Source organism: Acomys minous (genome assembly GCF_964271855.1).
Source record: "Acomys minous genome assembly, chromosome: 15".
NCBI lineage: Eukaryota > Metazoa > Chordata > Mammalia > Rodentia > Muridae > Acomys > Acomys minous.
The window spans coordinates 67386290-67406129 of record NC_140497.1 but is presented as its reverse complement, the minus strand read 5'-3'; the positions used below and the strand labels follow the sequence as shown (position 1 = coordinate 67406129).

Sequence of the window (19840 nt, the reverse complement as noted above, 5' to 3'; positions counted from 1 at the left end):
TGCAGAGGGAGAGAGAAGAGGCCGTTTACCGGGAGATTTTTATAGAGACAGGTTGAAGAGAGAACAAGCTAAGACTCAGAGGAAGACAGAAGGAGCCAGAGAATGAGCAGGAGCCAGAAAATTAGAACAGATTACTAGAGTTAGTTTGAAGCAAAGCAGAGCGATTCAGTCAGATGCTTACAGAAGCCAGTTTGAATCAGTCATCTTGGAGAGGAGTTTGAACCAGAACAGCTGAGTTGAACCAGCCAGCCAGAGTTCAGAGAGAGCTAGGAATGGTGAACTTATGTAGCAGTAAGTCTCAGAAACGGAAAAAATTCTAGCCCTTGATTTAGATTCTACAGAGGCTAGAAGCTTCAAAGACTACGTGTAGGTTAGCAGACAGAGGCAGTAAACTCAGAGATGACAATTAGGTCTGGCAAACAAAAGTTGTTTTTACATGATTTTTACATTATTGCATTTATTGTTTGAGATTTTTTTTGGGGGGGTTAGTGAAATTTGTGCTAACACAACTGTACATCTGAAGGGTGATGGAGTGGTGACCAGTGTTCCGAGACAAGAAGAAACACAAGTACAGATTATTGCAACTCACAGGCCTTTTTCTTAGTCTATTAAAAGTTTTAAGCTACTTAAAGTTCAGATTTGTTCTCAATGTTGAAGACAGACACGCTTCTGAACTTGAGACTTCAGGGATAAACCACATAAGCTTGAAATCATATGAATAATAAATTATAAATAAAACAAATTTGTTTATTTTTCTGATATGCCATTGGGGAAAAAAAACCTAAAATTACAAATAAACAATCCAAACTGACACAAATATATACAAATTGTGTTCTCTCCTTTGCAAACATATGCTTTGTTACAGAAATTTTCATAAGCAAAATAAGCAGGATTTATACATTAGAAAACAAAGATGATTGACATCCTTGTCAACTTGCTACTCTCACATATGATTAAACACTTAAGAGTCCATGATTCGGTCAGAGTGAGTAAAGTTGAAATTACATTGAAATACTCAACAAAGCAACAACAACAATGGAAGATGGACTGGTGGGTAAAATACACGTTGAATGACACAACAATAGGGTCCCCAGACACAGTGAGTGTGTTAGTGCATATTTGTAATCTCAGAGCTAGCTCCTAGGCAAAAGGAATACCAGAGGCTCCTGGACCAGGTAGTCTGGTATATGAAGCAACAAAGAGGTAAGTAAAGCTTTCGCAAGGAAGATAGAAGGTGAAAACCTTCATTTGAGGTTACTGTTTTGTTTTTGTTTTTGTTTTTGTTTTTTACTTCAATTAGTAAGCCATAGAATTCACATATGTACACACACTTGGGAACACACGCACACAGACATGTACTTTTTCACTCACGTGCACACTTATACACTCACACACAAACATGAATATACACACATATGGGAATACACACACATGCATGAACACACACACACACAATTTTTGCAATCATTTATTTTTCTGTTTGCTGGTTGGAAAAAAAAGAAAATAAAAGATGTTTTCTTCACATTAGGAAACCAATTATAAAAATATTTTCTTAATTGCTTCCACACATAATGTTCAGAACAGGAGGAAAATGAACTTTTGTGTGTGTGTATGCGTCTGTGTTATGGTGGAGGAAAAATGTTTAGCTGAAAATGATGGGCTCAAGTTCTCAATAAAGTGTTAATTACTTATGGGAATATTTAAGGACCACCTGAAATTCCTAAAATATCACCTCATTGTGTATGAGTAATCATATGAGCTTTTTCAATTACTATGTGAATAATTTTCAATGAACTCTGTCATCCTCACTTTTGTCTTGGAATCTCTTTTATTTTCTTAATTGAAATATTATTGATGATTATATGTGTGTGGTTGATTTTGAGCTTAACATAATGTGATCTATGTACATTGACCCTTCCCATTGCAGATACATTGGTCCTTAGAAATATGTTCATGTAGATTGGGGAGATACAGTGTGCTAGCTGCAGCTACATTTAGGAAACATTTCTGTGAACATATCATATCACAATATGAACAACATTGAACCAAATTCTTGATTCAGAAGTTCAGCTATTTTCAGTTATTTGGGGGCTTCTACTCTTCCAGTTATTTTTTTTCGATGTCATAATTTTTACCAGGAAAATCCAAAACATTATTTTCACCATTTGGCAATTGAAATTTGTAAGTTCATTTTATTTTTATTCTTGATATCAAATTTTTATAACCACACTTTCTTAGTGTTAACTAAAATTTACCAATCAACAGAGATCATTTCGCCACTATACAGAAAGGTGACTTAAATATCTGATCTGATAGCACTCCCTGCATCAGCCTGCCTACATAATCCTAAGAAATATCTTTTATGACTCTTTTTTTCACTTTCTCACTTCATAATTATTGGCTAGAGTGTAAACATTTCCTCACTTATCAAAATAAATTATTCTATTCTTATGAAAAATATTGAATTGTTATGGTATATTTATGCTTTTTAGTCATAAGAAATTGCAATTTATTGTTGAATATTTGGTTGTTCATGCTTTTACTAAACAACATATGCTTACACAATAGTATTTACATGAACATCTATGAAAATCATACTTCCCAGGCAGGTATTTCTTTAGTGTCTTAAAGTCAAACCATGTATGATTATTGCCTTCATTCAGTAGTTTTCCCTTTTTTCATACTTTCTAATACTGCTTCATATGGCCTCAGTGGCAAAAGAAATGGCGTTCTGCACTTAGAAATTAGAGGCATTATTTTCTTGTGTGCTTTGTTCTCTAATGACCAATTCTCTGCATAAAAACTCCAATAGAATCATTTTTAATATGAAGTATAAGAGAAGAGTTTATTTCATCTTATAATTCAAATATTAATAGAAAGGCTAAAATAAAAACAAGGGGCCCAGGAGATAGGTCAGTGATTAAGATTACATACTGCTTTTGCTTGGGGAATGGGTTTGATTCAGAGCACCCACGTTGGGCAGTACAGCATGGCCTGTCACTCCTGTTTCAATGAATGTGATGCCTCCAGTGTCTCCAGGCATCTGCAATCATGAATATGCATATCTTGATGAAAACTTACCCACATAAACATAATTAAAATAAAATATAAGAAGAGAGAAAAATAACTCTGAATAGATCATGGATTCATTGATGCATCATCATCTTCACTTTTCAACATAACTGCCTTTTTTTCCTCACCATATCAACAGCAGGTTTCTTGGAAAAAAATTGTATAAATCTTGCCTGAAATGTGAATCTAATCCTAATGCACTATACCTTATGAAGTGAATTGTTATATTAAAATTCTAAGTGAATTAAATTTTAAACAGCAGAGAGAATAGACTGTATTTCAATTGGTGTTACCTAAACTATAAAATGTTCATTTTCTGTTATTAGTGGTCATATAGGGATATCAAGGCAAAGTTAACAGAACACTTACAAATTCTCATATACTATAATTTCCTCCAAACTTTTTGATATAATAAGTACAATTGAGAAATTTCAGTTTAATGAATTTGTAGTTGATATGTCCCCATCCACAAAGATCTTGAGATCTCAGCTTTCTGGCATTTGTGTGATAAAAAAAAATGGATGGTATTCATAAGATTTTGCTAGTAAGCCAAACCAAATATATAAAAAAAAATTCATGCGCTGACTCGTAGCATTAATGTACATTTATTGAAAAATGTTATCCCATAAAACAAAACTTATACAGTGTTCAGTAGGTAAACTGACACCTAATATTCATATGCTTTTTTTATTTTATAAAGCAGAGATAACTCTTAAGTAAAACATTTTTGTTTAAGTGGATAAAACTCTTCATCAGCTGTGCCCTAACTCTGCCTACTGGAATGGTTTCACTCTGTGGTACAGACTGACCTGGAATGAATTACGTATCCAAGAGACACTGACTCATCGAGGTCCTCCTGCTTCATCCTACTGTGTTCTGAGACTAAATGCATGAGCCCAAATACCTGACTTGACTAGACAGAATTCTGAAGTGAAAAAGTGAAAAAAAACTTACTCTGAAGCCAGGCCTTACTCTTTTTAAGATTCCAGATATGAAATTCTCTAAACTGAACATTATGAAAAGGGTAAGGTCACTATTATGTCATAAAGACAAACTACTTGTAAAGGTACAAAAGTAATGCAGTTTTAAAAATACTTTACCTGGGCATGGTGGATCTTTATGAGTTTGAGGACAGCTTTGTTATCATTGCAAAATTCAGGCCAGAAAGTAGTTACATAGTGACACCTTGCTTTAAAAGACTGTTGTTTGTAGTTTCTATGAGTAAGACAAAGATATTAATGCTGCTGTAAATTGTTGGCCTTTCAACAGTTTTTCTATAAAGTTCAACAAAAGCACATACTAATTACCGTTCATGACAGAAGAATAATAAAGAGGTGTCTGTTTTCATATGCCAATCATTTACTCATTCTCAATCTATTAAAGAAATTAGGAATCAAAACGATCCCTCCTCTTTCCACTACTGTACTCCACGCAACATTACTTTTTGAAAAAAGAATGTATTACTATAGACTAAGTTAACTGAATACTCTGATTTGTATGGAATGCTATTGTCAGAGCCAGGGTTTAAACTTTCTTCTTGGATACTTCATTCATCAGCCATTTCCTCATTAGCCACAAGAATGCCAACAATAAATCATTGATTCTATGTGTTTCTCAGTACTTTGGAGTATCTTACACTTATGTCATGAATTTATTATCAAGTTTAAATTTATACTCTAAAATAAATTATTCACTGATACCTCCATTTCTACATAGATGAGTGTTTATCTGTTCATGGGTTATGAATTTTCAAAAGTCCCATTACTGGTCTAATCACTGGAATCAAATTTCCAAGATCAGTATTACTATTACCAAGGATATATCACTTTGATTTCTTAGGGTTTGTAAGGAAGAAGATTGATTTCCTAATTTACAGAGGGTTATGACTATATTTAGGTGTCAGACACTTCTCTGGAAGATTTAATTAATAATAATTAATGAATATAAATTATGCTTACATATATTATTGCTCACTTTGGTTACAGGAAGAGAATTTTTTTTCTTAAAAAACATGAGAATGCATAATCAGATGGCTTCTGTTAAAAACAAGCACTACATAAACTTCCAGTGCAATTGCTTTAAAATTATATGAAGGAAAATAAAAAAGCGTCTCCTTTCTTTTTTTTCAAGAAAAATAATACTTTGAGAACATAGGAGGAACAGTTTATGACATATTCATTGCCTGTTTAACTGATTAAAATTATGTATTTGGAGCAGATAGAGAAGATGATACTGACTGAGCATGCTTCTATGCAAAGCTCTGTTAATGAGGCTGAACCGCTTTTGGAGAGCCCGCCTCTGCCAGCTGCACTTCCATCGGCCGTGTCTTGTTGAAGCTTGTTTTAATGATGCTTTAGGGGTTCCGGAACTTAATTTTATGTGTTAATGTGACATGCAGTGTGTATGTTACAGAGCTCCAGAGACACTCATAGTCTAAAACAACCCCTTTGTATTGCCCCCCTGACTCTCACCTCCTGGTAATAAAAAGTTAACTGCTCCTCACTAAAGTATCCCAGATGATTTTTCAGATAATATCTGGTTTCATTTCCATTTTCATATGAAGGTTTTGCATATTATTTAAATATCTATGGGGCTTACTTAATGATAAAGGTTATTGAAGATATAGTATTGAAAGTTTAATATTAATACATTTACTTTTCAAGTGGGAGTTTTGAGAATGAAAACGGATGCTTGTTTGCTGATATAAACTGTAAGGGTACATAAGCCTTTTAGATTTCCTTAGAATTTCTACAAGAAAGATAATGCCAGTATTACTTAGATAACACAGATCTCATGGATACATGTGATTGTGTTTAAAGCACTGTTGATAAGATATAGCAGTAACTACTTCCAGGGTCTCTTACATTATGGACAAAAAGACATATTCCATACCTAGCAAACTAGGGACAATAGCGTGAAATAGTGCATATTATCTGGAATAGACAGGATTCTATTTCAGTACAATTTTGTGTATTTGTTTCTACACGTTTCTACCAATCTCACTGTGCTGAAATGATTCATGTCTTAAGAGCTCTTGAGTAGGTAATGTATCACGTGTTAGAAATAAGATTCAAAAGTACACCAAATCCGTAATGTGTTTTCTCCTTTCCTAAAAGCAATATATTTTAATCATATTATTTTAAGTTCTCCCAGAAATACATTAGGTGTAATACACAATTTAACTTTCAGTACCTTAACAAATACTAATAACTATACTTTTTTAAAAAGGGGATGTTAAGATGTATTGTGTTTATCATTTTATTATGCTTATTTTCATATCCACTAGGATATCACAAAACAAAATCTGTGTGTTTTATATTAAATATATGAACTTTTTTTAATATCTCCATATATAAAACCAAAGAGCAATCTTGGTAAAGATATATTTGACTGATAACATACAATAATCATCGACCAAATTTCTAGTGAGATACTTAGTCATTCGGGTTGCATTTTTTAGTTCAGTAATAAATGAAAGTTTTATACTTAATGAATTCAGTTTTTGTGATGGCATCTTATGAATAGTAAAATCACTTCCTTTGAGTTTCACTGAAAATAATTTAAATATTTTCATATTTCCTGGCTGTTTAATGTTATATGGTTAATCATGTACCGCATCAACTCAGTATTCATCAGCATAGTCATCCACCAATACCTGTCATTGTGTAGGCACAATCAAAACATCATCCAGTCATTCATTTACCCATTCATCAATGTAAAAATATGTCGAATGCCAACTCCGAATCAGATACTAGTCCACTGATGAAATTTTATAAATGAATATTACTTCCTGTCATTTAAATAGCTGACAAATAGTAAAATTGCTGAAGAAAATTTATTCTAAAATGAATGATTGCACAGCGTAAGAGTCACAGCACAAGAGAGTAGAGCTGTCTGGAGTTGTGGTTTCGCGTGAACTACATAAAGAAAAAATTTTAAAGAAATTCAATATTTGGAAACTATTATGGAGAACATACTTTAAAAGGAACCAATAATTTCAAATATTTGAAAGCATGCAGAACTATCTTAGAGATTTTAGATAACATGTATTAGGATGAATATAAATTTTACCAAGGAGGCAGGATATGTTCAACAACTTATTATTTATTAAAGACTATTGTAGGAAGATAACTCATTAGAATAATATAATAAATAATGTATTTTGGAAATAAGAATGTCTTGTATGAATATCTTAGCTCCCTGGAGGCAGAGGCAAGAGGATCTTTGTGAGTTAGACTCCAGTTTGGACTACATAGTGAGCTTCCAGGGATACATAGGAAGACCCTGTTGATTAAACCAAAATAAAATGATAAAGAATAGCCAATGTGCTTTAGGAGATAAGCTGTAGAACAGACAAGTATTGTTCTGAAAGCACAAACTTCAAGATAATAAGTAAAAATGGTGTTAATGATAAAGTGGGCAAGATGTTGAGGAGATAGGTCTTAGGAGGTATTTCATAAATTTCCTGAGATTTTGCAACTGATTTATACTGAAATACATAAGAATAATCCTCAACTTTTAAGAAATAAAGTCATTTTCATATTAGTCACTGAAAATGGTTGAAAAACTATAGAGAAATACATTGGTTATCTGTTAGGTCCAATGAGTTTAAATGGCTCTAGAATTACTCCATAAAAATAATATGAAAGAAGTGACAATAGAGCTTTCAAAGAAACTAATCCAAAGGTGTTAAAGGAAAGAAAGAAGAAGGATGGATAGAATGAGTGGTTCGAAACAACTTTGCTTAGGATATTTAAAAGTATCTATTCGCTAATGAAGAAAGAAGAAAGAGGAACCTTGAAAAAGAATCAATTAAGAATTTTAGTCAGTCAATATGATGAAAAGTAAAATGTATTTGACAAATAAAATCTTATCACTTATAGATTTTTAGATGATGTCAGAATACGGGAAATTTTCAAAAGCTTCCAAATTATTGGCTAGTTAAAACAGAACAAGAGATTAAAGTTTCGGGGATGAAAGTAAGAAGAAAAACAGATTTCTCCTGAATGACATAATTATCAAAGTAAAATGATGGGAAGGAGATGCTAAAGCAGCGAGAGTGAGGATCAGTGAAACAGGAAGGGGATCAAGGAAGGTGCTGAAGGTAGGAGACCATGAAAGTGCTGAGCAACTAAAGGTGGAAATGGCAGAGGCAAATGAGCTGGATGTAAATGAGAGAAAGAATAGAAGATGCCTGGTGTGTGGTATATGAGGAAAATGACCTTAAAAATAGGCTTAAATGGCTTCAGACAGTAGAAACTAGAGAGCACAGTTTGCTGAGCATCAAAAATAGCAGCTCAAAAAGTGAGTCCCAATCAAAATGCATGTTGGTCTCCTTTCTTATTACGGGTATGGAAATTGGCTCTGGGTTTGACAACCTTCAATTGCATTTGCTGCTCCTGGGGTAATGGGGTTGATTCACCACTTTTAGATGAGGCTAACTGTGGCTCACTTTGTTTTAGGCGGTGTGGCTACAGCAAAGCAAAGCAAGACCCAGAAGAGGAAAAGATGCACTTTCATAATGGGCACAGTAAGCAAATTGTGCAAAATAAAAGCAAAGGACTTCATTATTATTATGATTGCTGCTCAGTTTAGGCGATTTGTAATAATTGGCCAAATCCATTATATATAAAATGAGTACTTCTTGCGTTGATAGCTCCTGGCTTTGTGTAACCTCTGAGTGGGTTTTTTTCCACTTCTAAAACAAATATTTCCATTATAATCATTAAAAGAAAAGTACTCGCCATCCGTAAGAGTACTATTTTATTTCAAATAAAAAATCCCTTGTGGATTTCAAGTTCCATGAGGAGTATGTAAAAAAATCTATCATTACATCACACCATCAAGCCTAATGAATGAGAGTTACTCAGCTGCCTCTTTTTGTAGGACTGCAATGGGAATTTCCTGGAACAGAGCCTCTCTGTCAGCAGCCTTGGTTAAAATATCTTGGAAAAGGTCCACATTTTTAAAGAAATGCATGAAAGCCAGTTTCAATAATAAGATTAAAATTTAACTTCAGTGAGCTTTGATAGTGGTATTTTAACATGTCCACAAGTGGTACCCAACATGAGTGAATTTGAAAAATGAGTGGAAGCAGATGTTTTTTGCTTTAGTCAGAACACCAAGATCACACATAACATACTGAAAAACAAGGCATCCATTTTTTAATCTTATGTGTTCATCATCCATCCTAGAAATAGGATCCTGGTGTGAATATTGTGGGCAGAGACACCGATGATGTCCGTTGTGTGAAGCAGAAGTTCTGTTTTTCTCTTGATTTCTCTTCTAGCATTACTATAGGTTGTTTTAAATGATCTTTAAAAATAAGAATTAATGATTTGTTACGATATCCAAAAATACCCTATACACCAAATCAAGAAATAAGCCATTATTTTATTGTTCTCTTTAATAATCATTCTCAGTATGTATTTGAGTCTCACTCTCTGAAGAGTATCTTGAAATATGTTTATGCACATATGTGAAAAAATACACATTACTTGTGTAGGACAACATATATCTTAAGCTATAAAAGTAAAATAACTGTATATAACTATCATAAGTAAAGAAAGAGCATGTTCTTGCAACTCAGCCAATTTTAGAAGTTAGAGAGTTCACACTACTTGTTAACATTTTGATAACTAAGTATATCCATCTTTATTACATTAATGCCCATGTATTGTTACAGTTAAACTGCCAGGAGTAAGAACCTACATTGATCCACACACCTATGAAGATCCCAATCAAGCTGTCCATGAATTTGCCAAGGAGATTGAAGCTTCGTGCATCACTATTGAGAGAGTTATTGGAGCAGGTGTGAGGATGTCTAAATTCTGACTTTTCACCTTTGTTTCTACTACAGAATATAAAACATCAAAGTTATTTGATTTGTTCAATGCATCCTGACCATGTGTTTATATAATTGAATTAACCTTTGCCTTATTCCCTTTCCTCATCAGCAGTAGGTATTTGTAGTCTATGAGAGAAGAAAAGACAGAAGAAATTGTAGTCAGTTATTTTTTTTTTTTATGTAACCCTTAGGTTTTTTTTTTTTAGGTTAAATGGGTGAAACTAGTAAGCCCTAAAGTGTTTCTGTGTCATCTGCATAGGATGTTTTCCAACACAACATTTACATTTGTAAATACTGATGCAGTGTTTGGTTTAGTTTAATTTAATTCCTTTTAATTTATTTTCTTCTGTCTTTCTAAACCTCAATGCTTCACAAGTTAAGAGTTTTGTTAGAATTTCATTAGAAAAAGAATTCTGAATGAGCTTATACAGTATTTTTCTATCTTTATCACAAGGTGAATTTGGTGAAGTTTGTAGTGGACGTTTGAAACTACCAGGAAAAAGAGAATTACCTGTGGCTATCAAAACTCTTAAAGTGGGCTATACTGAAAAGCAGCGTAGAGATTTTCTTGGTGAAGCCAGTATCATGGGGCAGTTTGATCATCCAAACATCATCCATCTAGAAGGTGTTGTGACTAAAAGTAAGTACAGTTGCACACTGTGTGTGTGTGTGTGTGTGTGTGTGTGTGTGTGTGTGTGTGTTATACACATCATGGGTATCTGTTTAAATTATTGTTACTTCTACTTCAGTGGTTCCAAACCTTCCTAATACTGCTACTCTTTAATACATTCCAAATGTTGTGAAACAACCAACTATAAAATTATTTTTGCTGCTACCTCATAAGTGTAATTTTGCTATTATTATGAATTATAATGTAAATATCTGTATTTCCAATGGTCTTGGGTGACTTTTGTGACCATGACTACAGGTGAAAAACCACTGATCTATATTAAAAGAATTGACAAAAGAAAATATTAATTTCTCAAACAGTACAGTTTTTCCTATATTTTAAATATTTTTCTTAAGAATGATCTATAGTAAAACCCAATTTTTATTTTATAAAAGTATATTTATTTAACACAGATTGACTGCCAAAAAACAAAACAAAACCATTCTCAGTAGAAAATAAAAAATAAAATGATCCCTTTATATTTGAATGTTTATGTAATTTTTATAATTTTAATTGTGACCCTAGCCTTTAGAAACTGAGTCATTTCTCAGGCCCTGTTTATGTAATTTTTATTTGTTTAGTTTTGTGCTACTGAGACTTAATTTTTCTCATCAACAGCCTCAGAAAATCAATATGGGTTATTTTGTTTGTAGTTACAGAAAACCAAGATTTAATTCAGAATTACCAGAATTTTGCATGGCATTTAAATATTGGTTAGCATCTTATGAATGTATCTTTGTAGTACACCTTTCCATAAAGAGTTTCATATACTTTAATCTTCAGTTCTTCAAGAAATTTAACTGGTAGTCTGTAGTCCAGAAATGACTTTCATGCATATTGTTTTGTCATAAGTCACTTAATTTATGTAGACTCAGAATAACTTGCTCAGAGAACTCAATTTGACATGACATGCCCAAGAATATACATTTGGAAATTGATGGAAACTGGTAAGAGAGGAAGAGATAGAAATGGATGAATGAATGAATGAATGAATGAATGAATAAAAGTAAATCAATGGCATTGAGAATCAAATGAATATACTACTACAAAAAGCATGACTATGTACTCAATGAGTAATTTCTTAAGCAATACCTGCTATGAGTTTTACATGAATTAATTCATAGTAACTTTATGTTATGTTCTGGGGTACTTTTACCCATTTCAGAGAGGAGGGATATAAATTTTTTTTACAGTTATACTCTTCTTTTATTGTTAAGTATGGGAAACAAAAGAAAGCAGAACAATCTTATTTAAATTAATTTACTCAGATTACAACTCAATTGTTATCCCATCACTTGTATCCTCCCGTTCCTCCGTCCCTCACGCTTTTACCCTATTCCCAAAATTTAAATTTTAGAAACTAATTCTTAAATCGAAATACACATGGCCAATGAAAGCCTAGATAAGCTTTTAAAATTTTTTCTGCCACAGAAAATTTTAAACAAAAATTTAAACTTAAAAATGTTACTACCTCAGTAACTTCTATTTAATAATTTCACAAACACCAAATGCAAAATTTGACATTTTCTAAAGTTATACATCCCACACTGTATTTACAGAAAGCTTTAATAGCTCCGACTTGTCAGCTTTTAGTAAGATTTTCATTGTGTGGTTCAGATGTTGTTGCCTATGTGTGCTTTCTTGGAGAGCCAAGTTCTCCTCTCTCAGGAAAAGATAGGTGTTAAACATGAAATACATTTTTTTCATAGATGTATGCAGACAGAAGTATGTGTATTTTGCTTTGGCAGTATTACTTTTTTATTTTACATATATGCCTTACATTCATTGCTTTTCAAGTCACTGGAATTTCTACTCAAATGATACAATTCATGTGACAGAGTCACGTCTTACTTTGCCTCAGTGTGATCTCTGGTTATTCCAATGCTATGAAGATGTTTGCAATAACCTATGATGTTCTCTTATTTGGTCCAAAACTCTTATTAAAGCTCATAGTTAACTTTCTCATATATGATACAGTTTTTTGTTTCCAACAAAACAATGAAATGAGTTGTCCTGAGAGAGAAGAATTTAATGTACTGAGTATTTAAGTAAACCTAATTTATCTAAATCTCATTCTGAACAGAGCCATTTTATTTAAACATTGAGCCTCACTGACATACAAGAAATGGAAATAATACATGCCTCAAAGGATAGCCATGCAGATTAAGTTATGGTGTCATTTTGTGTATGTTAGTGTGGAAATATGTGTGATGAAAAATTATATTAGTGAAAGGTACATATTTTCATGTATTAAAATAACTGTTTCAGAGTAGTAGATGATGCCCCAAATTTTAGTGATATATTCTTTAATATTAACACATATTTGATTTAGTATAGATAATCTTTATACCACTGCATACTGTGGAATTTAACTGAGAAAACTTCCTATAATAACACAGGCAAATTTCTCATGTATTTTTATGCACTTGAAACTATTATTATTAGGAACTAATGCCAAAGTCAACAGATGATCATATGCAGATTATGTGAGTTCTATTCTTAAAAAAAAAATGACATTGCAGAGGGGAAGATAGTTTTCAATTTTCATTCTCTTAATGAAATATTCTCCTTGATGTTGCTACCCAAAGGAACGCTACATATAAGGAAAGCAAATGTAAAAGCTGAAAATATGTCTTTGGTTTCAAGTTCATGATCTGTGTGAGCTGAAGCTATATTTCCTTTTTTTTTTTTTTAATGCAGCCCTTGATGTTCAACTTAGGAAGTCTTCCACTTGTTTTCAATTTACCATGTTGAGACTCACTTTATTTGTGTCCTTAATTTCATGCTCTCTGATCTGATGCTAATTTATTCAGCAATTATTCTCAACCTGCAGCACACAGATAATGAGACATAAGTGCAACTAACTCTTGTGATTTTTCTGATTGAAGCTGAAGTGGGGAATCAGGATTACCACCCTCATGGATGGTGTCACTGAGAGCCTCCCCTCTGTTCTGCTACTGCAGGTGACGAAAGATCAAGGGCCCATTTCAATTCCTTCTGTGATGTCTATATAGTATATACACATAAATGTTATGGAAAGCCTCACGACTTAAAAATTGCATAGGTTAATTGATTTACTTGTAGTGCAAAACACTGATGTATATACACCATGGCAGCTTTTACTAGTTAATGCAGTCCCATAAAGAAATGAAATGAAGATATAAGTTAGGTTTTCCCCCTTAGTAGAAAACGTATTTCCTTCTATTGCATGCGTAGTTATTATGGAAGACTTTTCATGTGCATATGTGCATGCATGAGCCTGACAACCTGAGGTCAACCTCATGTGTTGTTTCTCAGGAACCATTCACTACATTTTCCCTTATTTATTTATTTATTGTTTGTTTGTTTGTTTTTTGTTTGGAAAGACTGTCTCCCTGACTGGGAACACACCATGTCACCTAGATGGAATGGCTAATGAGATCCTGAGATCCTCCTGTCTTTGTCTGCACTCCCTCACTTACAAGAGCAAACCATTATGCTTGTTTTATAATAGATTTTAGAAATCAAATTTAGTTTTCATGTTTGCCTAAGAAGCAATTTACACTTTACTTACTAGGCCATCTCACCGTCCTACCTGCTGATTTAACTATTTCTTCGGCTGAGAAGATTACTTGGTCAATAAGTTACCCACCAGGCAAAGATTGGGCCCTAAATTCACTTTCTAGCAGTCATCTAAATAATCTTGCATACTGGTGCCGGGTTGTACTTGCAATGCTGGGGTAGATAGAGACAAGCAGATCATGGGGACTTTCTAGGTAGTCTAGTGAACTGCTGTATGTATTGAAAAACAGTCTTGTTTCCTTTTTTTTCTCCTTTATTAATTTATTCTTGTTACATCTCAATGGTTATCCCATCCCTTGTATCCTCCCATTCTTCCCTCCCTCCCATTTTCCCCTTATTCCCCTCCCCTATGACAGTTCCTGAGAGGGATTACCTCCCCCTGTATATGCTAATAGGGTATCAAGTCTCTTCTTGGTAACCTGCTGTCCTTCCTCTGAGTGCCACCAGGTCTCCCCCTCCAGGGGACAAGGTCAAAGGTGAGGCACCAGAGTATGTGAGAATGTCATATCCCACTCTCCACTCTACTGTGGAGAATGTTCTGTCCATTGGCTAGATCTGGGTAGGGGTTTAAAGTTTACCGCCTATATTGTCCTTGGTTGGTGCCTTAGTTTGAGCGGGACCCTTGAGCCCAAATCTGCCTATCATAATGTTCTACTTGTAGGTTTCTAGAACCCTCTGGATCCTTCTACTTTGCCATTCTCCCATGCTTCTCTCATCTAGAGTCCTGATTGATGATATTACACTGAGGCTGGCCGATGGCCCCCATGCACACAGCAACATGTGTGTTTGTTCATGCTCATGAACATATCACATATACAATCTCTTTTCATAACAGTGGAAAATAGCTTAGCCTTAAGGAAGGAATATGAATTTCTATCGAGCTAAAGAACTTTACATTTTTATTTGTTAATTAAAATAATGTAGAAATAAATTTACTTCCATAATGTAACTGACAAATTTAACCAAATATTGCAATAACTTTAAAGTAGTAATCCCATTTCCTTTCTGTTTCCAGGAAGATGGCATACTCAGATCAATTGACAATTGATCAGTTCCGAAATTTTTGATGGACTAGAAACATTTATAATTAATATCTTTGAAATATTTATTTCTTTCTTAGAAGATCCTTTTTGAAATTAATATAATGTTCTTATTAATTCTGAGAATTTCACACAAAGTGACTGCATTCACTCCCCACTCTTCCCTGTCTCCTCCCCATCCTTCCATTTCTTCCTGCCCTTGGACTTTGTATACCCTTTACTTATCTTTTTTTCTAGGAAAAAATCTCACAGCATATGTTCTGGGTCCTATGCTTCTTTCAATGAGGTCCTATGCCCTCTTCCATGAATCTCCCTGAGTCTTAAGTGTAAGGGTTGAGATTTGAATGTTAGTACTTGTGCCCAGGTTGCCACAATTAGCTCATTTGACCTCTGCATTTATACCTATGCTGAATTCTCTAAAGATAACTGTCTGCTACAAAATAAAGCTTCATTAGTGAAGGAATAAAGTAACACTGAACTGTGGATATAACTATAAATGTTTAGAATATATTTAGAAATTTACACTGGTTTAAGAAAGTAGTGATAGGTTCTCCTCAATGGTCCATGGCTTCACCAGGGTGGCTGGCTAAATTTACATTGCCGGGAATGATTCATTCCTTATGAATTGGTAATAAACTCAATTTCATGCATGTTGATTAACCCCACATGTGTAAGTACCATTATTGGAATATCTTGTATTGCTGTCATTTGTAGATATTAGAGCTGAAAGAGTTTAGCCGCTTTGTCCCCCTTGGCCTCTGCAGGACTCCTTGAATGTAATCCTAAGGGTGGAGGCTTTCTAGTCAAATCCAGAATTATTCCTTCAAGTCCTGTGTCTGAGCAATAGGGACCACGGTCATTCTTAGACCCTTATTTATATTTTAGCTAGCATGGTTACAACAGCCTTCAAGATATAGTCTTTTAAGCTTTGGCAATTTCACAGCCAAGTCTGCTCACCTGTTGCCCTCAGACTTCACCAAATGATGCTGTTCTGCTGTGTTTCAGTACGAAAAAGAAAACAACTTTATTTCAATGCACACTTAAACTAGATGATATTCTGCTGAATTCCCATGCACCCATAGATTCTCTGCAGACTTTCCATGTAATTATTTTGCGCTTTCATGTGATTTTATTCAGATTTTTTGAAAGCACCACTATACTTTCACTAGCGCTCTCATTTTACCACACTGTGATCGTCTCAATGGGATCATAGCCATTTATCTTCACTTCACATTCAAGTCTCAATGCCTGCAGGACAAAAGGCTGGCACTCCATGATGCAGAATATCTTAATGAAGGGAAAATCTCCAGATTTGGATTAGAACACCTGATTCACAGTGCAAGCTGCAAAGAAGAGAGAGGCTCTTACTTTGCTCTTTTGCATGTTCCCAATCAGAGCCCCATCTTACAGAAATTTCCCACTTTTACTAAAGGAATAGGTTTCAGCAAGAAGTCATCTTATAAATGGCAGCAGCATTTCTTGTTACTTTCTCTCACCTTACGTTGAGCTGTATTAATATTTACACCTGACCATCACCTTTACAAAACAGGAAGCTACTTTACACTGATGTATTTATAGCCCATTGTATCAATCACAAGATTAAACACATTGAATACTTTTAAAAATTGCATTAAGGATAGTCCATTAAAATATGTAATAGATAAAGTTTGTTTTCTAAGTTTTTTTTTTTATTCTGGGACTTGGGAGGTAGATCATTTTTTTTATCTTTTTTCCCCAAGATATATATTATTTTATTAATTTGTTCTTGTTACATCTCAATGGTTATCCCATCCCTTGTATCCTCCCATTCTTCCCTCCCTCCCATTTTCCCCTTATTCCCCTCCCCTATGACAGTTCCTGAGGGGGATTTCCTTCCCCTGTATATGCTCATAGGGTATCAAGTCTCTTCTTGGTAACCTGCTGTCCTTCCTCTGAGTGCCACCAGGTCTCCCCCTCCAGGGAAAATGGTCAAATATGAGGCACCAGAGTATGTGAGAAAGTCATATCCAACTCTCTACTCTACTGTGGAGAATGTTCTGACCATTGGCTAGATCTGGGTAGGGGTTTAAAGTTTACAGCCTGTATTGTCCTTGGCTGGTGCCTTAGTTTGAGCGGGACCCCTGGGCCCAAATCTGCCTATCATAATGTTCTACTTGTAGGTTTCTAGGACCCTCTGGATCCTTCTACTTTGCCATTCTCCCATGCTTGTCTCATCTAGAGCCCCAATAGGATGTCCTCCATAGCAGCCTTATTCATAATAGCCAGAACATGGAAACAGCCTAAGTGTCCATCAATAGAAGAATGGATAAAGAAACTGTGGTACATATACACTATGGAATACTATTCAGTTATTAAAACAAGGAATTCCTGAAATTTGTGGATAAATGGATTGAGCTAGAAATGATCATAATGAGTGAGTTAACCCAGAAGCAGAAAGACTCAAATGGTATATACTCACTTATAGTTGCATATTAGCCCAAGGGGCATGTCCCATGAAAGCCTTCAAGTACCAGGAAACTGAGACAGAGGGAGGACGTTCTAGTGGGACTCTAGATGAGAGAAGCATGGGAGAATGGCAAAGTAGAAGGATCCAGAGGGTCCTAGAAACCTACAAGTAGAACATTATGATAGGCAGATTTGGGCCTAGGGGTCCCGCTCAAACTAAGGCACCAGCTAAGGACAATACGGGCTGTAAACTTTAAACCCCTATCCAGATCTAGCCAATGGTCAGAATAGTCTCCACAGTAGAGTGGAAAGTTGGATTTGACTTTCTCACGTACTCTGGTGCTTCATATTTGACCATTTTCTGTCGCGCCCTCCCGCCGGCAGGAATGACGCTGACACCAGGATCCTTCTCAATCACGCTTTATTGGGAGCACCCTTGAAACTGGCGTGAAAGACACCGAATGCCCGTGAGCACGCTGTTTAAATACAGTCTGTCCGTGGCATGTCAAAGTCTTATAGCCTGTAATTGGATACCTCATTAGCATACCCGCAGTGGAGAGGGCTGCACCTGAGTGCTTCATTTGCATGCCCCTGTTCAGGAGGGGTGCATTGAGAGGGCGCGGGAGCGATATAGCTGTTGCCGCCATCATTGAGTGCGGCGGCACCTTACAATTTTCCCTGGAGGGGGAGACCTGGTGGCACTCAGAGGAAGGGCAGCAGGTTACCAAGAAGAGACTTGATACCCTATGAGCATATACAGGGGAAGGAAATCCCCCTCAGGAACTGTCATAGGGGAGGGGAATAAGGGGAAAATGGGAGGGAGGGAAGAATGGGAGGATACAAGGGATGGGATAAGCATTGAGATGTAACAAGAACAAATTAATAAAATAATATATATCTTGGAAAAAAAGAGTGTATGACAGACATGAGTACCAAGTCTATATTAGCACATAAACTTTGGTCTGGAAATACATATCTCAGAATTACAAAATCATAGTTTAAAAAGAAACAGAACATTTCCTATATTTCCAGCTTTCGTTTCTAAATGGCTTTCAATAGTGTAGTAATAAATCTTCTGAACCTCACTTTCTCTGAGAAGAGCCAACTGTCATATCATGACTGTAGAACTTTAGCAGAAGTTAAAGGCTGTGCCTCATAAAGATAACCATGCAATATATTTAAAAATATGAACTGTCATATGAGCATCAATAATGAAGGCAGATTCACCAATAGTCTGCCTCTTCTGGGTAGATTGCTTGGGGTAGGTCCTCAGGAAGTCACACACACACACACACACACACACACACACACACACACACACACACAAATATGGAGTATCCTCTGTGATTAAAGTCCTGTCTTGATGTGCTTAATGAGCTCTTTTTATATGGATTTTTGATAATATGCTTTCAAGTTTATTGGCAGATCTACATTACTTCTCTTCTTCCAGCTGGATAATGAAAAATGATTTATACACTTTTATTGAATTTACAACAGTCACAGTAAGCCATGATAATTATTGCCATGTCATTTTTGCTGGATAGCAGCAACTGAGACAAAACATAAGCCAAATAAATGTAATTAGCATTAAAATGACTCAAGCATAAAAAAAAATAATCGAATGGGTCCTGACGTGTCTTATTCTTATCAACAAAAGAATCTTGTACTTGTTTGCAAACATCCATTTTAATTGCTTTTCCATCATCATTGGAAATTAGAAATGCGTTTTAGGTCCCTATCATACTTCTCAAATTACATTGTTGTTTTTGACATTGCAACCTGCATTATCATATATAATTAATCTGACTTGCACAATTAGATAATAGTAGTTGAAAAATCACATAGGCGAAGACACCTGTCTCATTTGAAAAGAATCACTTTCTTTTCCTAAATGTGTATATTTCATTGTTCATCAGTTCCCTGCATATAGAGCTCTTTTGACAATGCAAATTCTGAGTTGGGTTACCTGGGGCTATAATTTAAGATACAAATTTTCACAAAATGAGGCACTTCTTTGCAAGACACATGTCTCATTCCTGCCCTCTCGACCGACCTTGGCTCAACAGTTGTAAACATGGCTGGCCCCCTGCAGGTTTTATATCCGAGAATTCAACCTGCTGCAGATGGCAGTTGCTTGCATTTATGGGGAGCTGCTTCTCTCTTATACAGGTTCACGCATTTCCCTTACCATCAATTCTTTACAAA

The 19840-nt window shown here is 35.0% G+C and overlaps 1 protein-coding gene across 9 annotated transcripts in view; it reads left to right on the top strand.

Moving 5' to 3' along the window:
* The window catches only part of EPHA5 (EPH receptor A5), a 312460-nt gene that overhangs the window by 258077 nt on the left and 34543 nt on the right, over positions 1-19840 (top strand). For all 9 annotated transcript variants that reach the window (XM_084758024.1, XM_084758022.1, XM_084758021.1 and 6 more), the window contains 3 exons: positions 8535-8602; positions 9758-9883; positions 10374-10559. In XM_084758024.1, the coding sequence (XP_084614150.1) occupies positions 8535-8602; positions 9758-9883; positions 10374-10559 (380 nt within the window). The remainder of the gene's footprint in view (positions 1-8534; positions 8603-9757; positions 9884-10373; positions 10560-19840) is intronic.